At 39.6% G+C, this 23387-nt stretch overlaps 1 protein-coding gene across 1 annotated transcript; it reads right to left on the reverse strand.

The window, feature by feature from the left end:
• Positions 1 to 5227: 5227 nt before the first annotated feature.
• Positions 5228 to 23381, reverse strand: LOC138048879 (adhesion G-protein coupled receptor V1-like). Its single transcript, XM_068894988.1, has 18 exons — positions 23341 to 23381; positions 21934 to 22053; positions 20888 to 20995; positions 19907 to 19981; positions 19052 to 19216; positions 17757 to 17826; positions 17116 to 17196; positions 16308 to 16432; positions 15030 to 15087; positions 14397 to 14519; positions 13920 to 14024; positions 13345 to 13467; positions 12400 to 12481; positions 12040 to 12142; positions 10580 to 10737; positions 9505 to 9626; positions 8287 to 8481; positions 5228 to 6346 (listed from the first exon to the last, which is right to left on the reverse strand). The coding sequence occupies exons 2-18, from the start codon at positions 22047 to 22049 to the stop codon at positions 6065 to 6067; spliced, it is 2091 nt and encodes a 696-aa protein (XP_068751089.1). The 5' UTR covers positions 22050 to 22053; positions 23341 to 23381; the 3' UTR covers positions 5228 to 6064.
• Positions 23382 to 23387: the final 6 nt, after the last annotated feature.

Here is a 23387-nt window from a genome sequence, read left to right on the forward strand (position 1 = left end):
CACCCCCGAAGAAATTAATAAACCTGGGGTCAATTTAATAAAACTAAGATCGTGTGCTAAGACCAGTCGTGCTAGTCACAAAGCATTTCTGGTAACGATTTTCTAGCTAAGATCGTGTGCTAAGACCAGTCGTCTAGCTTAGTCGTGTGCGATACCGCCAATGCCATATTCAAAGAGTTTAGACAACAGAATTACGTGGTCAACGGTATCGAATGCCTTTTAAGATCAAGAAAGACCACCGCGTTCACACTACCACTGTCAATATTGTAGGCCCAATTATCAGTGACTTCTAACAGGGCACTGACGGTCGAATGGTTATTGTATTATTTACAAATAAATAATCGTAAATCTGATCGTAAATGATACACTCGAAGATTTTAGTTACAACAGGGATAATAGAAATTGGTCTATAATTATTCATGTCGGAATGATCACCCTCTTAAAACGAGGGATAACCTTGGCGCCTTCCATTCCTGAGGGAAAACGCCTGATTTAATTAAAAAATTAAGAATGGAACACAAGGAACCAGCAATTAAATCAGCGCTTTCCCGAAGGAGTCTTGCAGAAATAAAATCTAGGCCTGTTGCCTTGTATTTACAAAGTTTAGATAGGACCGAAAATACTTCAGAATAATTAGTTTCTCTCAACTCAAAACGGCTATCGGTTCTCGTAATATACTTTAGGTGTGAAGGACCATTATGAGAATTGATCTAACTAGCGAGTTTAGGTCCAATAGAAGAAAAATGAGAATTGAAAGAATCGGCCAGCTCTAGAGAATCGCAAATGGCCTTGCCATTGTTTTATATTTTCTTTACGAAACAATTACTAGTTTTCCTGGACGTGACCTCATTTATAATTCTCCAGGTCTGGCTTGAGTCACCTTCATTTGCATGGAGTGCGTTTTTATAGTACGATTCTTTGGTTTGCTTAATTTCGGTATAGTGTCTGTGCGGTCACATGACTATGACGTAGGTGAAAAGTTAGTTCCGCCATATTGGAGGAGTGAAATCTGACACGCGACTCCTCGCGTCTTGTAGCGATGCCTTCGGTTTGTCTAATCGTTGGATGTTCCAACGATAAAAAGAGACGTCCAGACCTTAGTTTTTGTAGGGTGCCTAAAGTTATTACTAGTCAAGGCGAGCAGACGGAAATTTTGTCGAATGAACGGCGATCTAGGTGGTTAGCGGCCATAAGTCGTGATGACTTGACCGAAAGCAAGCTTGAGAGCGACAGTGTTTGTGGAATTCATTTTCACTCTGGAAAAGCAGCTTCCTTCTGGGATAAATTCAATCTAGACTGGGTGCCTAGCTTGCATTTGGGCCACAGCAAGTTAAAGAGTTCAGACTAACAAGAGAAACAACAAGAAAGAGCCCAGAGAATAAGAGAAAGACGTAAACGCGAGAAGGAGCGTGAAGAACAGGATCAGGCTGTTAAACAAAAAATGTCCAGGAAAGATGAATCAGAAGCCCATGGAGATAGAATCAGGGATATTTCTTTCGCGGTTCAAGATGAAGGAGATTTGGTAGAGGTTCCAGAGGAGGAGGAAGACGGGAACAACATGGCCACGCAAACTGAGCCAAGCGAACTCACGCAATCACGGGAGATGACGGTAAAGTTCGCTTTTACACTGGGTTACCCTCGAGGGAAGTTTTAATGAAAACATTCTCCTTTGTATCTCCACATGTCAACAGACGCTCCCTGTCATTGAGTAAATTTCAGGAGTTTGTTCTGGTGTTGATAAAACTACGGCTGGCCGTCCCACACCAAGATCTTGTTTATCGTTTTGATGTTTCTAGAATTGTTGTTTTTCGCATTATTGTCACCTGGTTAACTGTCATGGATGTTCGTTTATCTCTTTTAATTTCCTGGCCAATTTGGGAACAGCTTCAAAAAAAACTTATGCAGTTGGCCCAGAAATTAATTAAGTGATATGAATTAATAGCAATTGAACTAAAGCTCAGTAAAACAGAAAATTTGTTATGGTTTCTAAGGGCAGTGCTTGTGGGATTGACAATCTAGTACCCAGTGCAGCCTTATTTGGGTTCTAGTGCTTATTGAAAGAGTTTGACAGTGTATTTCAATTTAGTAAAATCCAGCTAGTGGTCGATTATCTATGCTGCATTCTGATTGGTTGAGCTACTACTAGGCTATATGTTATAGCCCACTAGTAGCGAAGAGTGTCAGCTTTGAAAACCAAAACTATGTTTTTGCTAGCTAAAGTTGTTTTGTCTTGATATTTTTTATTTTTTATTTTTGATATTTTTGTCTTGATATTTTGACCAACAAGTTGGTGTCTGCTATAGAGACGTTTTGACCATGTATTTGGTTTTTTTATATGTTACCTTTCCTTTGTACATAGTTTTTTATTGTATAATTTTAATAATGTAGCTTTCTTTCATACAAATTATGAAATATATATATTGCAAGGTTCATATTAGCCTCCCACACAGATACTTGACACTGTTTCGATCAAATTGTCTGATCCTGTAGAAAATATGGTTAGCCTACGTCTACACGTAGGCTAAAATATGGTGAGCCTTAGTAATAAATAATATTTTTATCCATGGACAAGGGTATTAAAATTGATCAAATATAAAAATATTGTTGAATGGATGGTGTGATCCTCCTTTAATATCTAACACTGGGTTGGAGAGGCAGTAAAATAAATACAACAATATTTCTAGCTCTTTGGAATGAAGATTCTCCTTCCAATTTGTCTTGTTTATGCTCAATAATCAAAGGGAAAATTTAATACATGTATAAACAGTATTAATATCAGGAGTCATTTGTAATTGGGGCCTTAGTCCACACTGTCCTTTCGTACAGAATGAAAAAATGCCTCTCAAGATAACTGGGTCCTTTCATTCTACCTTAAAATTAGTTCTCTACTGGGATTTAATCTTTGCGGGTACTACCTGGAAATCACTGTCCCTCATCTGTGGGATTTTTCCCAATAAACAAGTACAAGATGTGGCAATGGTCACTTACAGCGTATCATAACAACAAGGGTGTTTACATAATTTTATATAACTGCGTGCAATGAAGAATGTAACCTTTTAAGCCCCATATCAAGTTCTGCAATACAGTGCATTTCTTATGGTACTGTTCAGTTAAACATTGACACATTTTATCTTAGATGGTCCTTTTATTCATTCTCCTGACCTGCATGTTTCATTAGGCAGTGATAATGTAAGGTCAGGAGAACTTATTTGCTACTCGCTGTTAGGGCTTAAAAGCTTATCACTTGGGAAAATGCCCATTATTAAAGATCAACGGTTGGAAAAAGTTCCATTCGACTGGACCTCAAACATCTTGAAAGGTGAGGACGCATCTTCGGGATGTCAAATTGAATAGTCAAGGGTTCATTGAGCTGAAAGAACAGTTCCTTCTTCGGTTGATATTATCCACAATGGCATGTGCGGATCATTCATTCGTTGGAATGTCTCACTTTTGCAAGAACCACGTATTTATCTCGCAATGTTTGTCCAAGAACACTTGTAATAAAGCCAGACACCATATGGTTGTACGCAAGGAGACTTCTGAAATTTTTAAACTGCTCCTTTGTATAAAAACTCGTATCGAGCACTAGATATGACAGAAGATCGCACGACTCGACTGGAGGAAGACATTCCGGAGTACAGTTTTCATCCGGAATAAGGAAAGGGTCGATACCAATGGCCGCTATTTTCTCCACATATCTTCTCCCTTTGTTGCCATGTAATGACTCGCCACAGGCAGACAGAATAAACTTGAAATTTGTCTCGCTCTCACAAGGACACGCTTCAGTTGCCGCCATTACAAATAGAACATTACTCCTCCAAGATGGCGGCGCCTCGTTTTCGGAATTTTTGTGACGTCACGCGAACAGACACTATACATAAAATTCGACATTTTCAGAGTCTAGTCACCAATAAGTTCTTCAAAAGGTCTAAAAATGTCAACTAAGGAATCGGGAGGTCTTTTCCAGGTTGTAACAACAAATGGCTTAGATCTAGGCTTCCTAATTTCGATAGATAAGGTAAAGTCTGCTTTCGAGCCTAGAAGGCCCATCAGGCCGGCGCTTATCTCCGGTTTCTGTAGCATGAAGCGACTAAGAGTATTTCTACTCCCCCCTGGATGGGATGCCAGTCCATCGCAGGGCTACCCCCAGCATTAAATTCGCCGGTACCCATTTATACACCTGGGTAGAGAGAGGCACCGTGGGAGTAAAGTGTCTTCGATAGATAAACTCTCTAATAAATGGTTGCTCAAATCAGTACGAACTGAATAGTTAATTTCTGAGCGAACATAAAAACAAACACCCCCTCCAGAACCCACCGTTGCAAAAGCGATCGCTACGAGTAATTTCATATCCAGAAATCTTTACTTCGTTATCGCTAACTTTGCCGTCGAGTTTAGTCTCGTTAATAGGTAGTACATCAATAGGTCTGTCGGCAAGTTAAACTCTCAGTTCGTCGATATGAGCAGTAAGACTGTTGATATTCAAAGGGGAATCCCCGTTTATAAGGAAGGAATTCATAAAAGAGAGACCCATGACCTCTGCGATGCCGGTGTAATGCTCTGCGAACTGAGCTATGAAACCACACAGTTTGGAGCAGGTCAATTTGTTGAGCTCATTTGTTCCAGTGAAAGGACTAATGAACGAAAGAAACTTCGAAGCGCATGACTTTGTAGAGAACCGCTGACCAGCGTGCTAAATCTGTCTTACAAATGATCAATGCTGAACTTTATTTCAATTGTTACTAAGTTTTAAAAATTACTTTTATAATATAGCCTTTGTTAATTTTAAAGGATTCGGTTACGCTCTTTCGCAGCTTATAATTAAAATAGTTGTACACATGACGTCATAGCGAGCACATTGAGAGGCATCGTAAAACCCAGGTTCTTTCTCCTCACTTGTGGTCACGGCACGGAGAAGACTACGGGAATGAGTCGCCATGTTGGCGGACGAAAGTCTCCCGGAAATTGACGCAAGCAAGGCCCAGTGACGATCTCTCACTGCCAGAGGAAAAAATGATTAGCTTTTAGACGTCAAATTCTGACAGTCGTGCAAAGTTAGTGCAGTCGATTGGCATTTTTTGTCGTCGTTTTCGGCTCCGTTGCATATTCGTCTACCTTGCTGCAATTTCAGTAGGCTCTTACAGTGTTTTTCTGCAGACTTAGATCACGTTACCGGAATTATCGCGCAAAATACGGTTTCTCGCGTTTATTAAAACGGATACGATAATCTAGTACCACTTTTTTTACAATTCCTTAAATTGCGAGACCTATACCCGATTCACACCACTAAACACGTTTAATTAAACAAGGTTTAACAAAATAAAAATGAGCAACGGAAGGCTAAAAGACTAAAAGTTACGTAGGGTTTATGTAAGTTCTAATGTGTTTCTTCATTGTGTTGAATTTGGAGCCTACATTATGTGGGTAGTAACTTGTACGAAGAAAACAATTTTAAATCATGTTTAACTAAACAGCTATTAAACGTGTTTAAGCTTTGGTGTGAATCCGGTACTAGATACATGAATAATCCTATCTAAATTTACGACATCACTGAGGATATCCGCTAAAAACAATATTTTTTGATACTTTCTATGAAAAACTTCACACAGCAAATTCCAGCTGGGGCATTATGAAAAGTATTTTCTTTCACACGTGGTTGTCCGGAAACAAAAACACAAAAACCATAGAAAAAAATATGTTTTCCAGTTTAGTATTGAATAAAACAAATTCCACTCTTGTATAAAACTGTAACAAAAAGTTTGATAGAAACAAGCAAAAATAAATAGCTGTCTGTGTTGACTCGTTGTTTCGAGAACAATGGCGTAGTAAACTTAATGTTAGAAAACGTAAATATGAAATGTACTTATCCGGCTTAAGTTCTACTGACTCTACCTTAAGGTCAGCAATTTACATTTTGTTATAAATATACGACTGCATTTACAAGCCTATTATAGAATTTCTTTCAAAGGGAATCACCTAGATACAGGTTAAAAAACAAAGCTAAGTTCATTCAGTATAGAATATTTATGTGATAAAATTTACGACAATTTCACACTTGAGTATATTATAGGTGAGTATCGGCGATCGAAATTCTCCGAAGTCCAAAGGGATCTTCTCCAAATCTGCCGCTGTCCATTTCTGGGACTTTATCGTCGTCTCGGGTAGGGTCTCCCTCATACTGACCCCCAGTCTTCAACGCGAATATCAAGTCGTCAAAATCTTGGTTTTCCAAGTCATCTTCGTACATTTCGTTCACCCGCCCCAGGCTGTCGGTGTCGTCTAAGTTCACCAGCATTTTGCGGCTGCCTTTAGGTGTGGCTCCTAAGTCTAAGTCGTCCCAGTCGCTCTGTAGGAAAATAAAGTCCACGTCAAACACGCAATACCCTTCCATGACCACGAGGTATTGAAAATGGTTCAAGACAGGCGGAAAGCTGATTCGCCTACTGCGGTCCGTTTTTTTATGAAAATTAATTCCCCTTGAGGAAGTTTTGCTTAATCTTAGTAACTGGGCGATGAAGCAACTCTCGTTAAGTACCATGTGAATGTCTTGCTGTCCAACAAGACCGAACGACTAATTACAGTTGGCTTACGGGAGCACCTACAGTTACTCTTTAATAGACCAATCTCGATATATTAAAATTCAGTCCTAAACAAAAGCCATCATCTTCAGGCACTGGGGAATAAAAATAAGAATTTGTATGAGTTTATTGCCACGAGCCTCGAGATGATGTCTTTTGTTTGGGACAGAATTTATATATATCGAATATGGGCTTTAAGCACTTCTCACAGACAAAGAAAAATATGTACTCTAAACATTTTGATAGTGTTGGAAACAAAAGGGTTTAGGGCGCCCTAAATAACCTAAAAAAATTCTGGCGATTTTCGTAAAACAAACGCGAACTGGGTTGGGTCTCACGAAAGCCTCAAAGCTTCAGTATGGAGGCCATTTTGTGGGTTGCAATAATAATTCCCTCCATAACTTCACAAGGCCTATGATACAGGGATAATAAGTTGGATTTATTTTTCATTTTCCCTTTTATCTAGACGACGCGGATGCTGATTTCGGGCCCAAAGCGCTTTCGGGTGTTTGCAAAGGAACAACTAGAAAGGACCCAGTCCTTCTTGAGTATCTTGTTAGCTCTCATTCTGAAAATAACAAGGTCGGGTAGTTATGATAAATAACTAGATATGTACTTTCCTCTAAGGTACATTATATTTTTAATTGTTTCCGGCATCGATCTTCTTTAATTTAGTGCCGTGCATTGTGAATGCGAAGAGTGACGTTTTGTTGAAGGAACATGCATTATGACAAAGGTTTATGACAACTTTATATTTTCGTCAGTCCCAATGTTCGCTTGTGTGTCAAAGACAAGCAAAATCCTGATGTTATTTTTTAATGTTACCTTTGAGAATGCTGCACGAGAAAATCAATCTGTAAACAATTTAAATGGTTAAATTTTCTACTGTTTAAAATCCCTCTTTAAAATGTTTAAAAGTTGAATGCAGTTTTTAACCAGTAACATTATAGTTTTATGTAACTTTCACCGAAGGCATTTTAAAATTTTAAAGCTATTGTAGATAAATAAATAAATAGAACAAAATTTAAGAGATCAAAGGGATAGTATACACTAACAATTGCTAAGCTTGGATATCCAGCCGAGGAAATGCGTCGTTCAAGTTTGGTGAGATAGACCTGACCCGGTTGAAAAAGAAAAAAAGAAAATAACAAAACAGATAAATGTTAACTTCAGTTTATCACTATGCAACTGATTTTTCCTGTTTAACTACTTGTTTCCACAAAGGGTTTTGTTTACTCGGTCAAGAATAATGCAGTCTTCCATGCTGAAAACACATGAAAGGTTGAACCAAGGAATAAGGCTGGAAATTGGTTAGGTGGTTGATTGTGTAAGGCAAATGGAGGGTAAAATTTGTCCTTGTTCGTGCAAAATCAAAACATAACCGCTCTGTGCCTCAAAAGAGCCCATCTGGTTTTTGAATTATGTCATTACGTTTTTAAGCTTTTAGTCACGTTCTAGAGAAGTCAATCGATAACAAATGTGCGTTTATTTTTTACATAAATTATATTTGTCTTAGACGTCTTTAAATTCATTTTTGCGTACGTAGAATTTAATTCGCCATAAGTTAGGATTACAAATGGTGCATTCCATGTAAAGTTAGCATACAAAACTCAAAATAATACTATAGTTATAATATTTTAAGTCGGTTTGCCACTAAGAGCTTGACAGAGGAGTACACTTATTTTGTACTTAGTTTATCGAGCCTTACCGGATCATCCGGGGAATTCATCATCACTGGTCTCTTGAGACTTCCTATTGAGTGCGCGGGACTTCCAGGGCGATCCCTAAACATGTCCTCGCGCAATTCTATCGGCGGTGGAACAGACGTCACGGCGAACGACTTCTTAAATACGCCACGCAACTGGTTACGCAGACAGCAGTACCAGATTAATACGTACAGCGCCTAATATGTAAACAAAAACAAGACGACGAGATCTGGTTAAAAGGCGGAAATTTAAAAATGCCATAGGGAGCTGGGATTGGCGTCGTTCAAAGTGTGCCTCAAGATGGCCTTTGAAAAATTATTAGGGAGCTTAAGCGCATGCGTTTTTGACACGCAGACGGCAACCGGAAGTGAGTTGTTCTCTCTTTCAACTTGTCTTCACACAACCACATTTATATCGCTAAGTATCTTTTCACTATTAGAGACCCTAAGTTTCAAAATCTGGGAGAGACGGCTATCGTGGCGAGCGAAATATTCACTTCCGGTTGCCGTCCGCGTCTCAAAAACGCGCGTGCACAAGGTCCTTGAGACGTACAAAGGACAACGCAACCGAATGAGGATTCATTGCAAGGAAACTTCCTCTTTCGTGACATTAAGGAGATCAAGCCGCGAAGACGACAACGGCTGAGATGAAGATACCAACAAGAAATATCAACGGCACGAACTGCTCATGACAGGAAACATGAGATTGCTCTTATGGCCTGTCAAAGCCTGTATCCCTGGGTAACTTAAGGAGTAATTTATCTGGGAGAAAATCAAAACCCGACGAAAACTGGCCCAAGAGATTCCTGGTAAACTCCAGTCAGACGGTCCAGTGTTACCGTTATTATCACTATTGACGGCGAAATGTGTTCTACTTTTCTGGTGCATTTTCCAGTCTCTTAAAAACGTGCAAGTGGTACAAAGAGCGCGGATCACTTTCCAAACAACCCTGACGGCATCTCCGAAGCTTTGTGAAAAACTATGCAATTAAAAAATCCTTAAGAGAAAATTGTAGTAATATTTTACAAGACGCTGTTGGATTTTGTCCGTTTTAACAGGAATTAAAAGCTTGTGATCCACAAATTGGTGGAAAGTCGTAAAGAAGCTGAATTTACCAACGATCGAAATGGATATCTCTAGTCCCTAAAACCCCACGATAACCAACTCACGCACACCTGCGTCTGTACTATGCAAACTTGATAAAAGAAACGCCGCATTTACCAGTATTCCGTCCAGAACGATACATGTGATGAGCATCCAAAAGGCTCCAAAAGCTACGTGCAGCCCCGCAAACAGCCACACCAATGTGACAAGGACGAATAGCATAATGATATAACGAATTTCTGCAACGAAAAAAAGGAAAGCGATAAGGCAAACAAGGCTTGCGCAGTAGAAAGAGCACCCCCTTTACACACATGGGACCTGGGCTTGATTCTCGGACTCCATGCCATATCAGTTGTGGGTTGAGTCCATTGGTTCTCTCATGGTTCCAGGTTTGCGCTGCCTTAATTTCATATCATTAATTTCATATTATTATTGTTATTATTATTATTTACTATTATTAGTATTACTATTTTTATTATCATTATTATTATTATTAATATTATTAGAGCGACTTTCCTATGAGCTTGAAAGAAAAACGGACAAACAGAACGCAAACGAAAAAAACATGTGGAACAAATTTTGATTGGCTTACAATTCATCCGTCGTTACCAAGTGCTACGCGGCCAATTTACCCTTCAAGTGTACTTGCGCATTTTCAAATACAGTGAATTAAGATCTTTAATAGCGACTGTGTGCTCCCTTCTGGCCTTGCAACTCAGTAGGTAAAGGAAAAGGTATCTAATACGAAGGTCATCGTTTAAGCCTTTGGCTCCTAGGGGTGTTCAGTATGTAAATTATCTTCACAATTTCAATGGAATGTCAGTCAGACAGGTATTGAGAATGAAGATTATTATCAGCTTAAGAGGTTAAGAGGTGTGTTCTTGACATAACACCAAATTCTCATGACTATCCAACAAAGAACTCTATGGTACTAATTCTCATGACTATCCAACAAAGAACTCTATGGTACTAATTGGGAGAATGAAGTGAAGTGAAGTCACTTTATTTAAAGTTAGTAGTTCCTTCAGGTACGAGGCGGGTATCAATGGAAGCCGACGGTGCGTCACAGTTATGGACCTCTGTAAATGCCTACTCCAACCAGTCCCCCTTCACCGGAAAAATAATAAAGAAAGAGCGAAACAATTTTTACGAGCCGCTTGTACATCCATTCATATTTCTCGTTACATCTTACCTCTAATATTGTAATGGCCGCGGAATAAATCGTCATAGTGTTTCCATTGAGGAGTGACCTGATACGCTTGCGTGAACACCACCGCCACACCCATTAACAAGAGGAGGACTGGGCCGACGGCGGCAGCAAGGGCAGCGTAGGCATTTGGAATAAAGCACCTAAGAAAGGAATTCTTAGTCAAGTCATAGGATTGAGACAACCCCCCCCCCCCCCCCCAAGAAGGTCTTTGCATGCATGCAATCAAGATTTAAACAAAAAAAAAAACCCATGTTGCTAAGAGCGAGTTCTCAGTGTATCCAGGTACATCCAGAAATGCGCGAAATTAGATGCAAGCAGATTTCAACATCTCTCATTGTTTCCTTGGAATACAGACAATTAGTATCACCCAACTAGTGGACTCATGCAAATCCTGCATTTTGATTGGCTCCGCTACTAGAGGACTATTAGTAATAGTCCTCGAGTAGCGAAAAGCGTGACGCTTTCTTTCGTGTTATTCCCAAATAAATCTCTCTTCAACTTGCATTTGCTAACTTTATTATTGACTTTTCTGTTCGACTAGTTGGGTGATACTAAAACAATTAGACCGTTCGCCCTCAAGGGCCACGGGTCAATAGCCAATTAGGCTTCGCCTCATTGGCTATTGACCCGTAGGCCTTGTGGGCTACAGGTCTAATTGTTAATTAACGACAGAACGTGTCCCCCAAATGCTGCCCTCTCAAGTAAGGATAAACAGATGCATTTACCCTAACCTAAAAATCATGCTAACCTTTACCCTTACTTTATTGTTGGAAATGGGTAGCACATGCTTAGACTGGAGGGGACGCTTGGCATTGGATGTCAAAATTGGGCATGCAGCTAATGGGTTTACAGAACTGAGTGAATCCCTGAGGAATTCCACTCTTCTTAGAAGGCAAGCGGGCCACCTCTCAGCTGGCTTGATAGCTCAGTTGAAAGCGCAAGTGCATTACAATCGCACGATCATTCGTTCTATTCCCGTTCAAGGTTGGATTCTTTTACGGCTTGCTTGCATTTGCTTAAGTTGCTCAAGTAACTCAAATGATCCTTCCAACTTTCATTTCACGGACATAAATGTATCTTGCTGTACGAATGGTTTGCTTTCTCAGTAGACAGCATTAATCCAAGGCTGTGAGTTAAAAGCTATGCAACTGGCGACGATTGCATATCACGACGACGACTGGCGACGATTGATATCACTACACCGATGCCAATGCAAACAGCCCCAGGATAAGCGTTAACCGGCTTTTGAACAACCGGGCCCTGGAGTCACCAAGTTTTAGGTTTTGACGACAACGTGAACCATTAATTTACTACTTCTACTTTAAACTCGTTCGTACCCATCCATGCAGTTACGGGAGTGTTTTTTATTGTGAACCCAGGGTATGTCAATATTATCTGGATTGCTTTTTTACAAACATGTTGCAACCTAAGAGCACACTTACATGTCTCCGTTGTCGTGAACATCTGCGTAGGCGATCGTGAACTCCCAACCAAAACCAAGTTGTGTAATCATAATATACAACACGATGGCAAGCACAGGCAGACCTAGGACAAACGGAAAACGACTTGGTGTCAAACGTGGGTTCCCTGTTAATAACGGTTTCATCTTTTCTTACTTTGATGGATCCTGTAATCGACCTCAGTACAAAAGCATCTGGGAACTGAATTTTGCTTCGTTGAAGGCACTTAAATATCAATTGCATTTTGCAACCAGCTTACAAATTTGTAAATTCCAATTTTTCTCAATTGTTGTTTCTATAATATTCTTATTCCGTTAGTTAGAGCTAAAACATTTTTCTTACCCCATCCAAGGATAAAGAACATAACTAATTTCCTGTCCGTATGCTCATCATTTAGCACAAAAATTCGCCATAGGTTCCAAGCCTGCAAAAGAAATTCAAATGACATAAAATTGCGGCAACATCTGCACAAAGTACAACTTCATCTTCCGACTCGACTGATTCCCGTCCGCTTTCCTGCAACAGCTTTCAAGGATGACGGGTGCAGTAACGATAATATGGAGATTTAGGGCGACAAGTTTATGAGCCAAGAGGGAGCTTAAGCAACGACAACGGCGACGGGAACGGGAACGTCATAATTTGCATATTTATTGGGAAAAGAGCAATAGCTTTGCACGCCCTGCACGTGCGTTTTTCACTTTTATCCATTTCTTTGCCGTCGTCTGCAAAACCGTGACAACGTAAAATAGCCAAATTTGACTGAGGTTTTATGAAGAACGTCAGCAATTAAGGATGAATTTTCATTTCCTTCTCTAAATTAAGCGTCGTTCCGACCAGTGTCACTTTTGAGGAACTACTGCACCCTTGTCATATTAAAAAGGTTGAAATAGTTACGAAGTGATTACAACAACTTGAAGTTACATTTTGAGATGAGGTTCTCGTTGCCGTCGCCGTCGCCGTCATCGTTGCTTAAGCTCCCTAAGGAAAGCAAACGAAAACGTCTTGTGCTTAAACTTTCGAATGACAAAGTTTTGCACCGTGGAATACCCAGTGACTTGCTACATTTATACTATGGACGGATGATCCGTTCGTGAACGATCCAGCGCGAATGTATTTTGTATGCTATTTAAGGTAATGTTTGATACTGTATCCGGATTTAGAGGGGTATACTCACTTGTTGTTATGATTAAGCAGCCTTACTAGTCTCCTCTACGCTTACGTCTTACAATCTTAAACCCCAGGCACAAAGCAGTTATTTTATATTAGCATAAACTCGAGTAATCTTACCTCAACAAACATCCAAGTAAACTGGCACAGGAAGAAATAATGGAAAAACATGGCGAGCACGGAGCAGCGGATGGGTTCATCGACTAAATTGGGACTCACAAACGCGCCGAGGATGAACATCAACTGAAAGGTAACGTGGGCAAAACGTACAAAAATCGTCAGTAGGCCCACACGAAGTGCTCTTTAAAGATCTGAGCAGCCCCTAGATGGTAACTAATTTTGAACCTCGAATAGAGTGCACTGAAATAAAGATGATGACACCAGGCACAAAACAAACCTCGACCGCCAAGGATGTTTTAAACGCATGGTGGACTCATCAGACAATTTCAATGGTCTCAAGTGGTCAATGCTATCCAATGAGGTGGAAGTAAGCAATCGATGAACCGCTTATTAAAAAATAGAAGCAAGGGAAAGAGCCTCTTAATTGGCGTATTTCCCTATTTTTATCATGCTCATAGTCTCTTAAGAGCTCGAGGTTCGAATAAGATGAAACAAGGGAAAACGCACGAGAATAAGAATTGGCACGTGCGGCGGAGAATGGTTTGATGGTCACCGGCTTCAAGTAGCGCACTTACCTGACCCATCATACAAGCAAAGAACAAATGCGTCAGCAGCTTAGCAGCAAACATGTTTATGACGGAACACAGGTGATGGATGATAACAGCCACAGCAAATACACCCTAAAATAAAAAAAAAGATCATAATGAGCTTAGGAACTGGGGGTGCTGTCCAAGACTATCAGACTTATCATGCAGTATGCATCGCCATTATTAGAATTATCATCGCCTTGGTCGTCGCCCTCATCACATCTTCATAGTCATCGTCATCACCACGTCATCATTATCGTCAACACTGACATCATCGTCATCACCATCATCACTATTTATCTGCTGTAACTGCGATTTTCATCGTCTACGAGTAGTTGCTTTTATCCACTCAATTGCTGTTCTCGAGCAATCATTTTTCTCTTCATGGCTGCAATCGATGTTATGATTAGTGTTGGTATAACCTCTTGTTGATGTGAACACCTTCTTAGAGATAAAAAAACTTACCAAACATACGAAAAACACGATGAAGAAAGCAAGATTGTAACCAGTTCGGTCATCACTTTCGCCTTGAGCCGCAAAGACGGAAAGATGATCACACTGACACTCCACGTATTCACCCTTATCGTTCTGAAAAACACACAATGCCGGGCTATTTTAACAAAAATTCGATATTTTATGCACTCATTTTGTCAGTCTGTGGCTAAAATTAAATAACATTACTTATCGCGCTGTCAAACTGAAAACCATTTTCATTCCCGAAAATGTTTCGCAATTTCGAATCAATGTTTCCCGGTTTAGCGAGGTCCTTAAGTGCAGGGAACAAATTCTAAATGTTACGTTCTTGTGTTTCAGCAAGGATCCAACAGTTGTTACACGCTTTTCATCTATTAATTTTTTCACCCGCATAGACATCCAAATTAGAAACCAAAGATGGCTTTTCCTGGCGTCTGATTGGATCTGATGCGAAGTTAATAGAAAGTCGTCACTTTCGGGAACTTTGCAATTAAAATCACCGTCGTCACACCATGGTAGATACACGTTGGCCTTGATTGACTGGAAACGTATAGTAACAGGAACGTAGCAAGTAAAAGAACAAAAAAACAACAACAACAACAACAACAACAACCGAGTTTCTACCTTTGATGTGCAACCTTCCATGGACCAGGCGGACTTGGAATAATCCCAAAAAACGCAACTAGAAGAGAAAGAGATCATGCCCACATAGAGATGTTAAATCTTCACCAAAGCATTAAAACAAAACCGTTTTAGGAGATTAGGGACTAAGCTGCTGGCAGATGGTACGATATGAAACACCAGCAATTGCTTAAACGACCTCGGTGACCCTCAGTTTTTACTTCTGAAAGGCTCAAATAAAAGTCTCTGCAAAGCTAAAAAAAAATCTCTGGAGCGGATTCAGAGCCATCTCTAAAATTTTCCGCTCCACAGAATGTTCTTTAAACTTTGCAGAAAGTTCGATTTGAGCCTGTTTATCAATTTCCAGAGTAAAAGTTGGGGGTCTCCAAGTTCGTTTTTCAGATGTAAGCGTTTAACTAAAGACAAAATATACTGAGGGTGTTTAAAGATGATTCTTTGTTGAAATGGTGACCTGTTACGTCACATCAAAGAATGCATCATGTTAAGCAATTCCTGCTGTTTCATTTGGTACCATAACATTGCCGTTTCGTGAAACGATATTGTGGAGTTATTTCGATATTCACTGTTTATAAACAATTCTTTTGATCTTTAAATTTTGCCAACCACAGGCCAAAGGAACTTTTGTTTCGACAGCTAATAGATCTCTGGCTGGCACATTAATGACAATAGGTGACGAAACGCCGAGTATCGCTATTCCTTTTAATGAGACATTACCTCCAGATAGACCAATTTCGATATCTTAAAATTCAGTCCTAACCAAAAAGGCATCATCTCCAGACTCTGGGGAATAAACTCATACAATTCCTTATATTCATTACCCAGAGCCTCGAGATGGTGCCCTTTGTTTAGGACTCAATTTTAAGATATCGAAATTGGTCTTTTGATGAAACTGGTGTGAGCCATCTTAAAAGTACACTATGCATTATTGTCAAAGTTTGTTGATAAAATACATATTATTTATTCCCTGTTCAAAAGAAACAAATATGGGGTCCTCGCGATAACACTTTTATCGCTTGATTTCTGTTAAAAACTTTATCGTAAAATAATTATTGAATTCGGTTTTTGTGATATCGGAAGAATCCAGGTCTTGACAAGTAAAATGAACTCCACTTGAATCGACCTTGATTAGACGGGATATCGCAGAAACCTCGTTTAGTAATGGTATATAATAAGGACGTAATCCTTTTTGCAACCAAATAAACAGAGGGCTGATGATAAGACGCAATGAGGAATTCAAAAGGAAAAACAGTGAAGACTCACTCTGCTCCCTTGGGTGTGACTCGCTTGTTATTGGTATAGATGCGGTATGTGATTGGATTCCTGCTGCTTACGGGTGATGGGAAGTCATCTGATGAAGTGGAAGGGCGAAGAGATGTGGAGAGAACCTGAAAAAACGCACAAATGAGTTCAACACGAGAGCGCTAAAGGGTAAAGTGAATTTTGAGAATTGCGCTTTTATTACTAGAATCTTATGAACCGAACATGCGTTTGGTTACTTCTGTTTTTTTCGAAAAAGGAAACTTTGAAATTCAAATTACAATCAGAGATGTACGCATTACAACTGACAGGCACACTCATTTCTACGCCTTTTTAAAACACTTTTTGAGGAACTCCGTCGTATTCCGATACGCCTGTTACTCGAGAATAGAGTTTCAAAGTCGGTTTACCACATTACCACATTAGCGCGAAATTTGATTGAATCACTTTGACTTCAAACAGTAAGAAATATCAAATGCTTAGATCACTCCAAACTAGGAAGAGTTTAACATTAATCAAAAACCGGATAAATGGAATCCAGGGCCCGGTTGTTCAAAAGCCGATTAACGCTAATCCCAGATTAAAAATTAACCAAGGAGTTAATTTCTCTTCTCCTAAATGCTGTTCAACGCTGATATTTGGCAAAACTTTACATTAGAAGAAGTCAATCTTGAAAAACAAAAGTAAACGAAAGAAATTTTCACCAAAAAGTTGAAAACATGAAACAAAAGTTTACATTAATCCTGGATTAAGTTAATCGGCTTTCGAACAACCGGGCCCAGAATTTTAAAGCGAGCTGCGAAGGACAAACCTTGTCGCTGATGACAGGTGATTGGTCAGGCTTCTTGAACCAGTGAGCTGTGTGATAATTTATGAAGTGAACATCGCGACACTGGAAAATAAGCGATATGGCGATTTAACAAGTGAATAAGAAACAGTTTGTCTGATGAGGTCACGAGGGAAACAGTAAGTTCCTTTTCCCCGATAATACAGATGTTTACGGACATGCAGAAACGTGGAAAAACAAAAATTGAAGTTTTTTACAACTTCATGTGCATACGGGGTATTGTTTCCAGCGCAGTATAAAATTCAACTTAGTACCGTTTGAGCTTTCGACCTTGTCTCGGTTCATAAAAATCTATGAGAAGGGGGTCACTTTCCACCAATCTTAACTTGACATCTTGATTAATACCCCTCAAAAATAACTGGAAAAAGGGGGACAAATTATTTATTTAAAAGAAATTAAACCCAGAAAGACGACAAAGGAGCTACATTACATAATTTATGAAGAGATGTATTTTCTCGATGGGACACTTGTGAAGAAAAACCGACTGCTCATTAAAGGAGTCGAATCTATAAGATTAAGACTCGGGGAAGCGAGATTCATGGGACAATCATTTTACACAATAATTTAAAAGGAATGAAACAAACAAACAAGGACGAGCCACTCACGTCTGAGTCATCCGAAGAAGTAGAAGAAGAATACAAATTGGAAGGATACTTGAAGTAATCTTTTCCATTGCTGCAAAGAAGATAAACATTTTTTTTAAATAGAGCGAAGATCTTTAAATTTCTCGAAAAGATTTTGGGGTTTCTTGCCTTCGCGTTGACGACTAAGTACAAAAATGAAGAAACTCTGCACAGCACTATGGCCACTTAAAACAAGTAAGGACCAGGAAAATTAAGAATCGTTAAAATCAACCGATTTATCAAAATTGTGCCCATCATTCAACTGGGCACCTAAAGTTGGTCTTCTGCCAGTTTGGAACTGATTGGTCGAAAAAATGCTGAGTAAATGGCTGCTATAAGAATGAAAGAAATTACAGAGTTTGTAAGGCTACAAGGGAGCAACGATTTGAAATAGAAATGTTTGCTTGCGATTTTCTGATTTTTTTTTGCAACCATACTTTCTCAATCTTGCTAACATTGCGAATGCTGAGGCATTCTTTCAAGTGACAACCGAATTCTGCAGCGAGATTGATTCTTTCCTAGGTTTGTGCACGTTCCTTAAAGGGAACCTCCACTAAAACAAGAAAATGACTTTACACCACAGGAAATAATGTTCACAATCAAAATTGTTGAATGATAGCGTTTGAATCCGAAATAAATGAATTTCAAAAAGGTTGCTTAGGTTTGCAATTTGCCGGGTGTCGCCATCTTGAATAATTGTTACGTGTCATGGCAGGAGCCCATTACCCGGAGCTTCCATCTGTATTGTACCCTTGAGTCAACCCTGTCCCGTATCTTTCTATTTTTAGAACTACTACATTTTTTGACGTATGTGACGTATGTGACTGAGAAAATACGTGAAGTGGTTCACATACGTCACATACGTATGTGACGTAATAAATGGCTGACCATAGGTCTCTTATGATTGGCTATTGTTAAAACACCCAGTAAAGCCCCCCTGCTAGGTGCTTCTAAAAATAGAAAGATACGGGAAAGGGTTGACTCAGAGGGTTAATATGGAACATGGAGGCTCCGGGTAATGGGCTCCTGGTCATGGTTGCTCTTTGTGTGAAGACAATAAGGGCAACCGTAGCACATCACAATTATTCAAGAAAGCGGAGCCCGGGAAATTTGAAAGAGGCGATAATTGATTCTAAAATACATTTCTCCTTCGATAAAAACACTTTTTTAAAGAAAATTGTTTGTTTGGTTCAAAAATTTTCAATAACCAGAGTGGTTTTAAGAAGCGAATTGACCTCGTTTCTGAACAGGCGACTTGACATACGAAGTATACTCACCTTGCGTTGAACTTCAGTCCGTTCATTTGCTCAGGAGTTCGTCTGAAACTTTCTACCACAGCATACGTTCCTGTTATTGCCGCACCCTGCAAGCCTGGGCAGGACTTACCATTCAGCAACGAAAACGCGAACGCCTCAAATACTACAGAAAACTTTTCTTGACCCCTGGGAAAGGAAAAACAACATTTTATTTAAAAACACACTATAGACAAAATAAAAGAAAAATTCCATACCACAAAGAAGAAAGAAAGACACGTTTTTTAACCATTTGACTCTGGCCAGGATTGATCAGTATGTAAATTCCCCCCCTCAAGTGTTCCATATTCAGTTAGGAAGACAAGTTTTGAGAATAAAGATCATTATCAGCTTAAGGGTATGATCATGATAGAACGCCAAATTCTCATGACCAGCTAAGGAAGAAATCTATGGAAGTAGTTAGGAGAATTAACTTTTAGATCATGGGGGTCAAAGAGTTTAAGAAGGGAACCGGTTACTTATATGCAAAGTAAAGTAAAGTTGAATTCGGGGCCACCGCCCACCAGGACTTTTTTCTCAACAGATCCTATTTTGGTATATTCAGTACATCTCCAAGAAGAAAAAAATACTTTAAGTTATCATTAATTATAGAGTGTGTTCGCAGCTATATTTGCATACTAAACCAAAAGGACGAATGTTCATAAAGATAGAGTCCCGTTCTCGAAAGAATATTTCACTCTTCCAACATGGCGCCATGTGGGAACACTCTCTAGGCAGTTTTGGCTGCAAAGTGGCAACAACTCTGACAATGACAACGTCAGATGTCTGCTTCCCGTCAAAAAATCTTGTAAATGTTGTAATAAAGGTTTGAACTCCTACTTGGTGTCTTCTCTGGATGGGATTAAAAGTTCATCGAAGATTTTCATCATTAAGCTCGTCAGTCTATCCGTTAACCTACAATACAAGATAAAGAAATGATTACGATTATCAACCGTACAGAAATTGAGCCGGTCCGCATATACGACTTAACACGAGACGAGTGTCTTGTTAACCTACTTCCTCACTCCCCTAAATGACAAGGCCTGATGAACTAACTGAATGCAGACTTATGGATTTCTTTGCTTTGACCACTGCGAAACAAGAGCTTCTAGAAATAGAGGCATTTGAGCTGTCAGGACCATTGAGCGTACGCATATGATATAACGACAGTCATATAGGTTTCCCACCAAAAAACTAATGCCATGTTTCTGAATCACTTTTATTGTTTATTAGTTCCGTCCTAATTTAATTGGCAGTCGTGACTGCTGATCGCTACCTTAGATTAGCAACAGCATGTACTTGAGTGAATTCGGACAAAAGCAGTGCGCCTTTGCCATCAACCATCAAGTTTAAATGTCCATTTCTTTTTCTCAGATAAATTAACTCTTATTTATTTTGAGTAACTTTCACATACTCAGTTAGTTTAATTATGCTTGTCCTTTATATTCGTTTAAAACAAAAACAAGATAATAAAGCTCTCTCTCCCATCTTTTGTGTTCAACGGGAATGCAACCCCACTCTGATGGCTTCCTGATCTTCACGAAACAAAAAACACGTTTTAAGCCAATAAGAGTCGATATAGCCCACCAATTGCAAAAGCCACTATAACCGCAGGTTTTAAAAATTTTTTGTTCTCTCACAGTGTTGACAAAGCTCATTCCCTTATTACTAACATGATACCCGCTTCTCTTTATTTGAACAATGCTGGTGGACATCTAAGATGCCAAAAACCGGTGAGGAAGGGAGAGAGGGAAGAGCGAGACGAAATGTTGTATCATGGGTTCCCACAAATTTGGCAAGGATTGTTGGTTGATTACTCACGCCACATCTCTCTTGTAATTCAAAATAACGGTAATTGTGTCACGCGTCAGTTGCATCTGATCTTCATTTAGTTTATTCTGGATACTGTCGTAAAGCTTGGTGAGGATGCTAAAACAGAAAAGAAGAAACTTCTTATTAGCTGTTCCTCGAGGAATAGATTAGAATCAAGTGGTCAAGTCAGCAGTCCTTAAGTGCAATTTCGACCGTCTCCCTGCCGAGCTCGCCTAGAGGCTCCACTCGATGGCCAATGCCAACCAGCAAAGACATCCCCTACCCCTCAGGGAAAACCCATCGAACGGAAAGAAGGAAATTTACCTTATCGCGCAAAAAGGGAGGTCGCCTTAGACTTATATGCCTTATGCACATTTGAATGCAATATTTCCACGTTATTTCAGTTCCGTTTCATTTCAGAGTCGAAAACTTCCTAATAAAAATTAGTCTTGACTGTTACACATAAAAAAAATTACAATCATCAACGAAAAGTCGTCCTTGAATTCGTTTAAAGACAAAAAAAATAAAAGGGTACCCTCAGCGAGTTTCACGATGCCCATTTCAAAATTAACGCTAAAACAAAACAAAAGGGAATAATTCAAGTTTCAATTCACTCAACAAAATTACTCGACTCTGATTGGACGAGAGCAGTATAAGTTCTTTCCCAATTAGTTGTAGTTTGCTCCGCTGAGTTCGAAATAAGTTACTGTGGCAACCACGCGCGCAAAAAATAGTCGACAGAAGTTGCTAATCATAACTTAACAAATACAACTTGCAAAATTCCTAAAACAAAAATATTTAAACTTGAATGAAAGTTTCCATAGCTGCATGAAAGGTTTTCACAACAGAACGCAGTTCACAAACAAAAAGTGTTTCCTCGAGAAACTATCGGGAACATTTTGTTGCGTGTATTATCACTAACAATAATTGCAGTATTCTTCCGCACTTTCCGAATTAACAGGATGCTCGTGAGACCTTTCAAGACACCAGTCACCGGTACCTGTTACTTCCTAATTGTACTTGGAATCGTGCAATTTTCTATACTAATAACGTACCCATAAATATCATCGTCAGTGAGTGGTGTTCGAAGAGCTAAGGCTCGTAATCTGAGGAAATCTGTTGTCTCTTTGCGGTCAGAAATGATGACCATTGACAAGTTCAACCCTGGCATAATCCTGAGAGTGATAAAGACAGTCGTCATTAATAGGTCAGCTACGGTTTATATGGATTGATTGTTAAAAGGGGGTGGTGAATTTCAAGGTCAAAATTAAGGTCAACAGACAAAAGGGTGCGTTTCTTTGGGAGAATCCAAGATTGGATTTATGATCTCAGATCACAACAATACTTCGTTCCCTAAGAAACGAAGAACCCGAAAACGGATTTTTCCGGCGTGACAGCCCACTTTTAGTCAGTAAGCATTAATATAATTTGTATCGAATTGACTTTCTATAAGTTTCGGGTACATTGAAGAAGAAAATAGAACTGAAAACTCACCTTGATTGGTCACCATGATTCACGCAAATGGAGGGAAAGTGTACTTTCAATAGGCTACCGCTGGTCAAACGTAGTTTTTTTTTTCGGATCCGTCCGTGGATCATGAATCCTGAATCCCGATCATGAATCCTGAATCCGTAGATCATGAATCCTAAAGATCCAGATTCAGATCTGATCTAATGAATCCACTCTGAGAGTGGATTCTTTGGAGCAATAATCCATTTCCGGATTTTAGTAAAGAAACGCAAAATCCGCTTTTGGATAAAAGAATCCGGATTTGGATTTTCCCAGAGAAACGCACCCGAAGTGATGCGATTTTATCGATGATAAATCGGGCATGATCGGAAAATAAATCCGAGCACTCTCAACATCAGTCAAACCGATGACTTTCCCATTTGGTATACCAGTTCGGAGATGCAAGAGACTCGTGATACTCCGTTATGGGCTTCCTATATAACAGTTTCGAGCACTGAGGCCATCTTCAGACGGCATACAGAGCAGTATACAAGTCATGTCACCTTAAGGCAGTTAAATGACCAAAAAAGCACATTTTTGTTCAAGGTTAGCTTTAATCGGGCATCTTACAACTGAGCATATGGAAAGTAGCGTACAAGGCCAATCTTTCCGGACTAGGGGTCCGTTTCTCAAACGTCCCGAAACTTTACGGGCCATTTTCGGGTGTCACAATTCCCTTTGTATCTCAAGAACAAAGAGCATTTATTCGTCAACTTCACAGTTATTTTTCTTTTTGTTACCTTGAAAACATGTTAAAAGATCGGCTTTTCCAAAACAAGCGGTTGGCAACTTCACAGATGGCTTTTAGCGCCCCAAAAGTATTCGGGACTTTCGAGAAACGGCACTAGGTATCCCTGATCTTTCCGCTAATTCCATTTTTCTGTGGTAATGGGTAGCCTCCTTCACATTGTACTAGGGTAAATGTTAGTGCACATGAAAGGAGTACGACTTACTTGGCTCCGGATGTGGCATTCAGCAAGACAATCTCGAAGGCTTTGGG

This window comes from Montipora capricornis, chromosome 5 (assembly GCF_036669925.1).
Source record: "Montipora capricornis isolate CH-2021 chromosome 5, ASM3666992v2, whole genome shotgun sequence".
NCBI lineage: Eukaryota > Metazoa > Cnidaria > Anthozoa > Scleractinia > Acroporidae > Montipora > Montipora capricornis.

Excerpts from the sequence above, each read along its gene's own strand:
- LOC138048879 (XM_068894988.1), bottom strand. The coding sequence starts at position 22,049 with ATGCCAGGGTTGAACTTGTCAATGGTCATCATTTCTGACCGCAAAGAG. Across the intron at positions 17,197-17,756 it reads CTTCTTCGGATGACTCAGAC|TGTCGCGATGTTCACTTCAT; the intron begins GTGAGTGGCTCG and ends CTTATTTTCCAG. Across the intron at positions 9,627-10,579 it reads CGGCCATTACAATATTAGAG|AAATTCGTTATATCATTATG; the intron begins GTAAGATGTAAC and ends TTTTCGTTGCAG.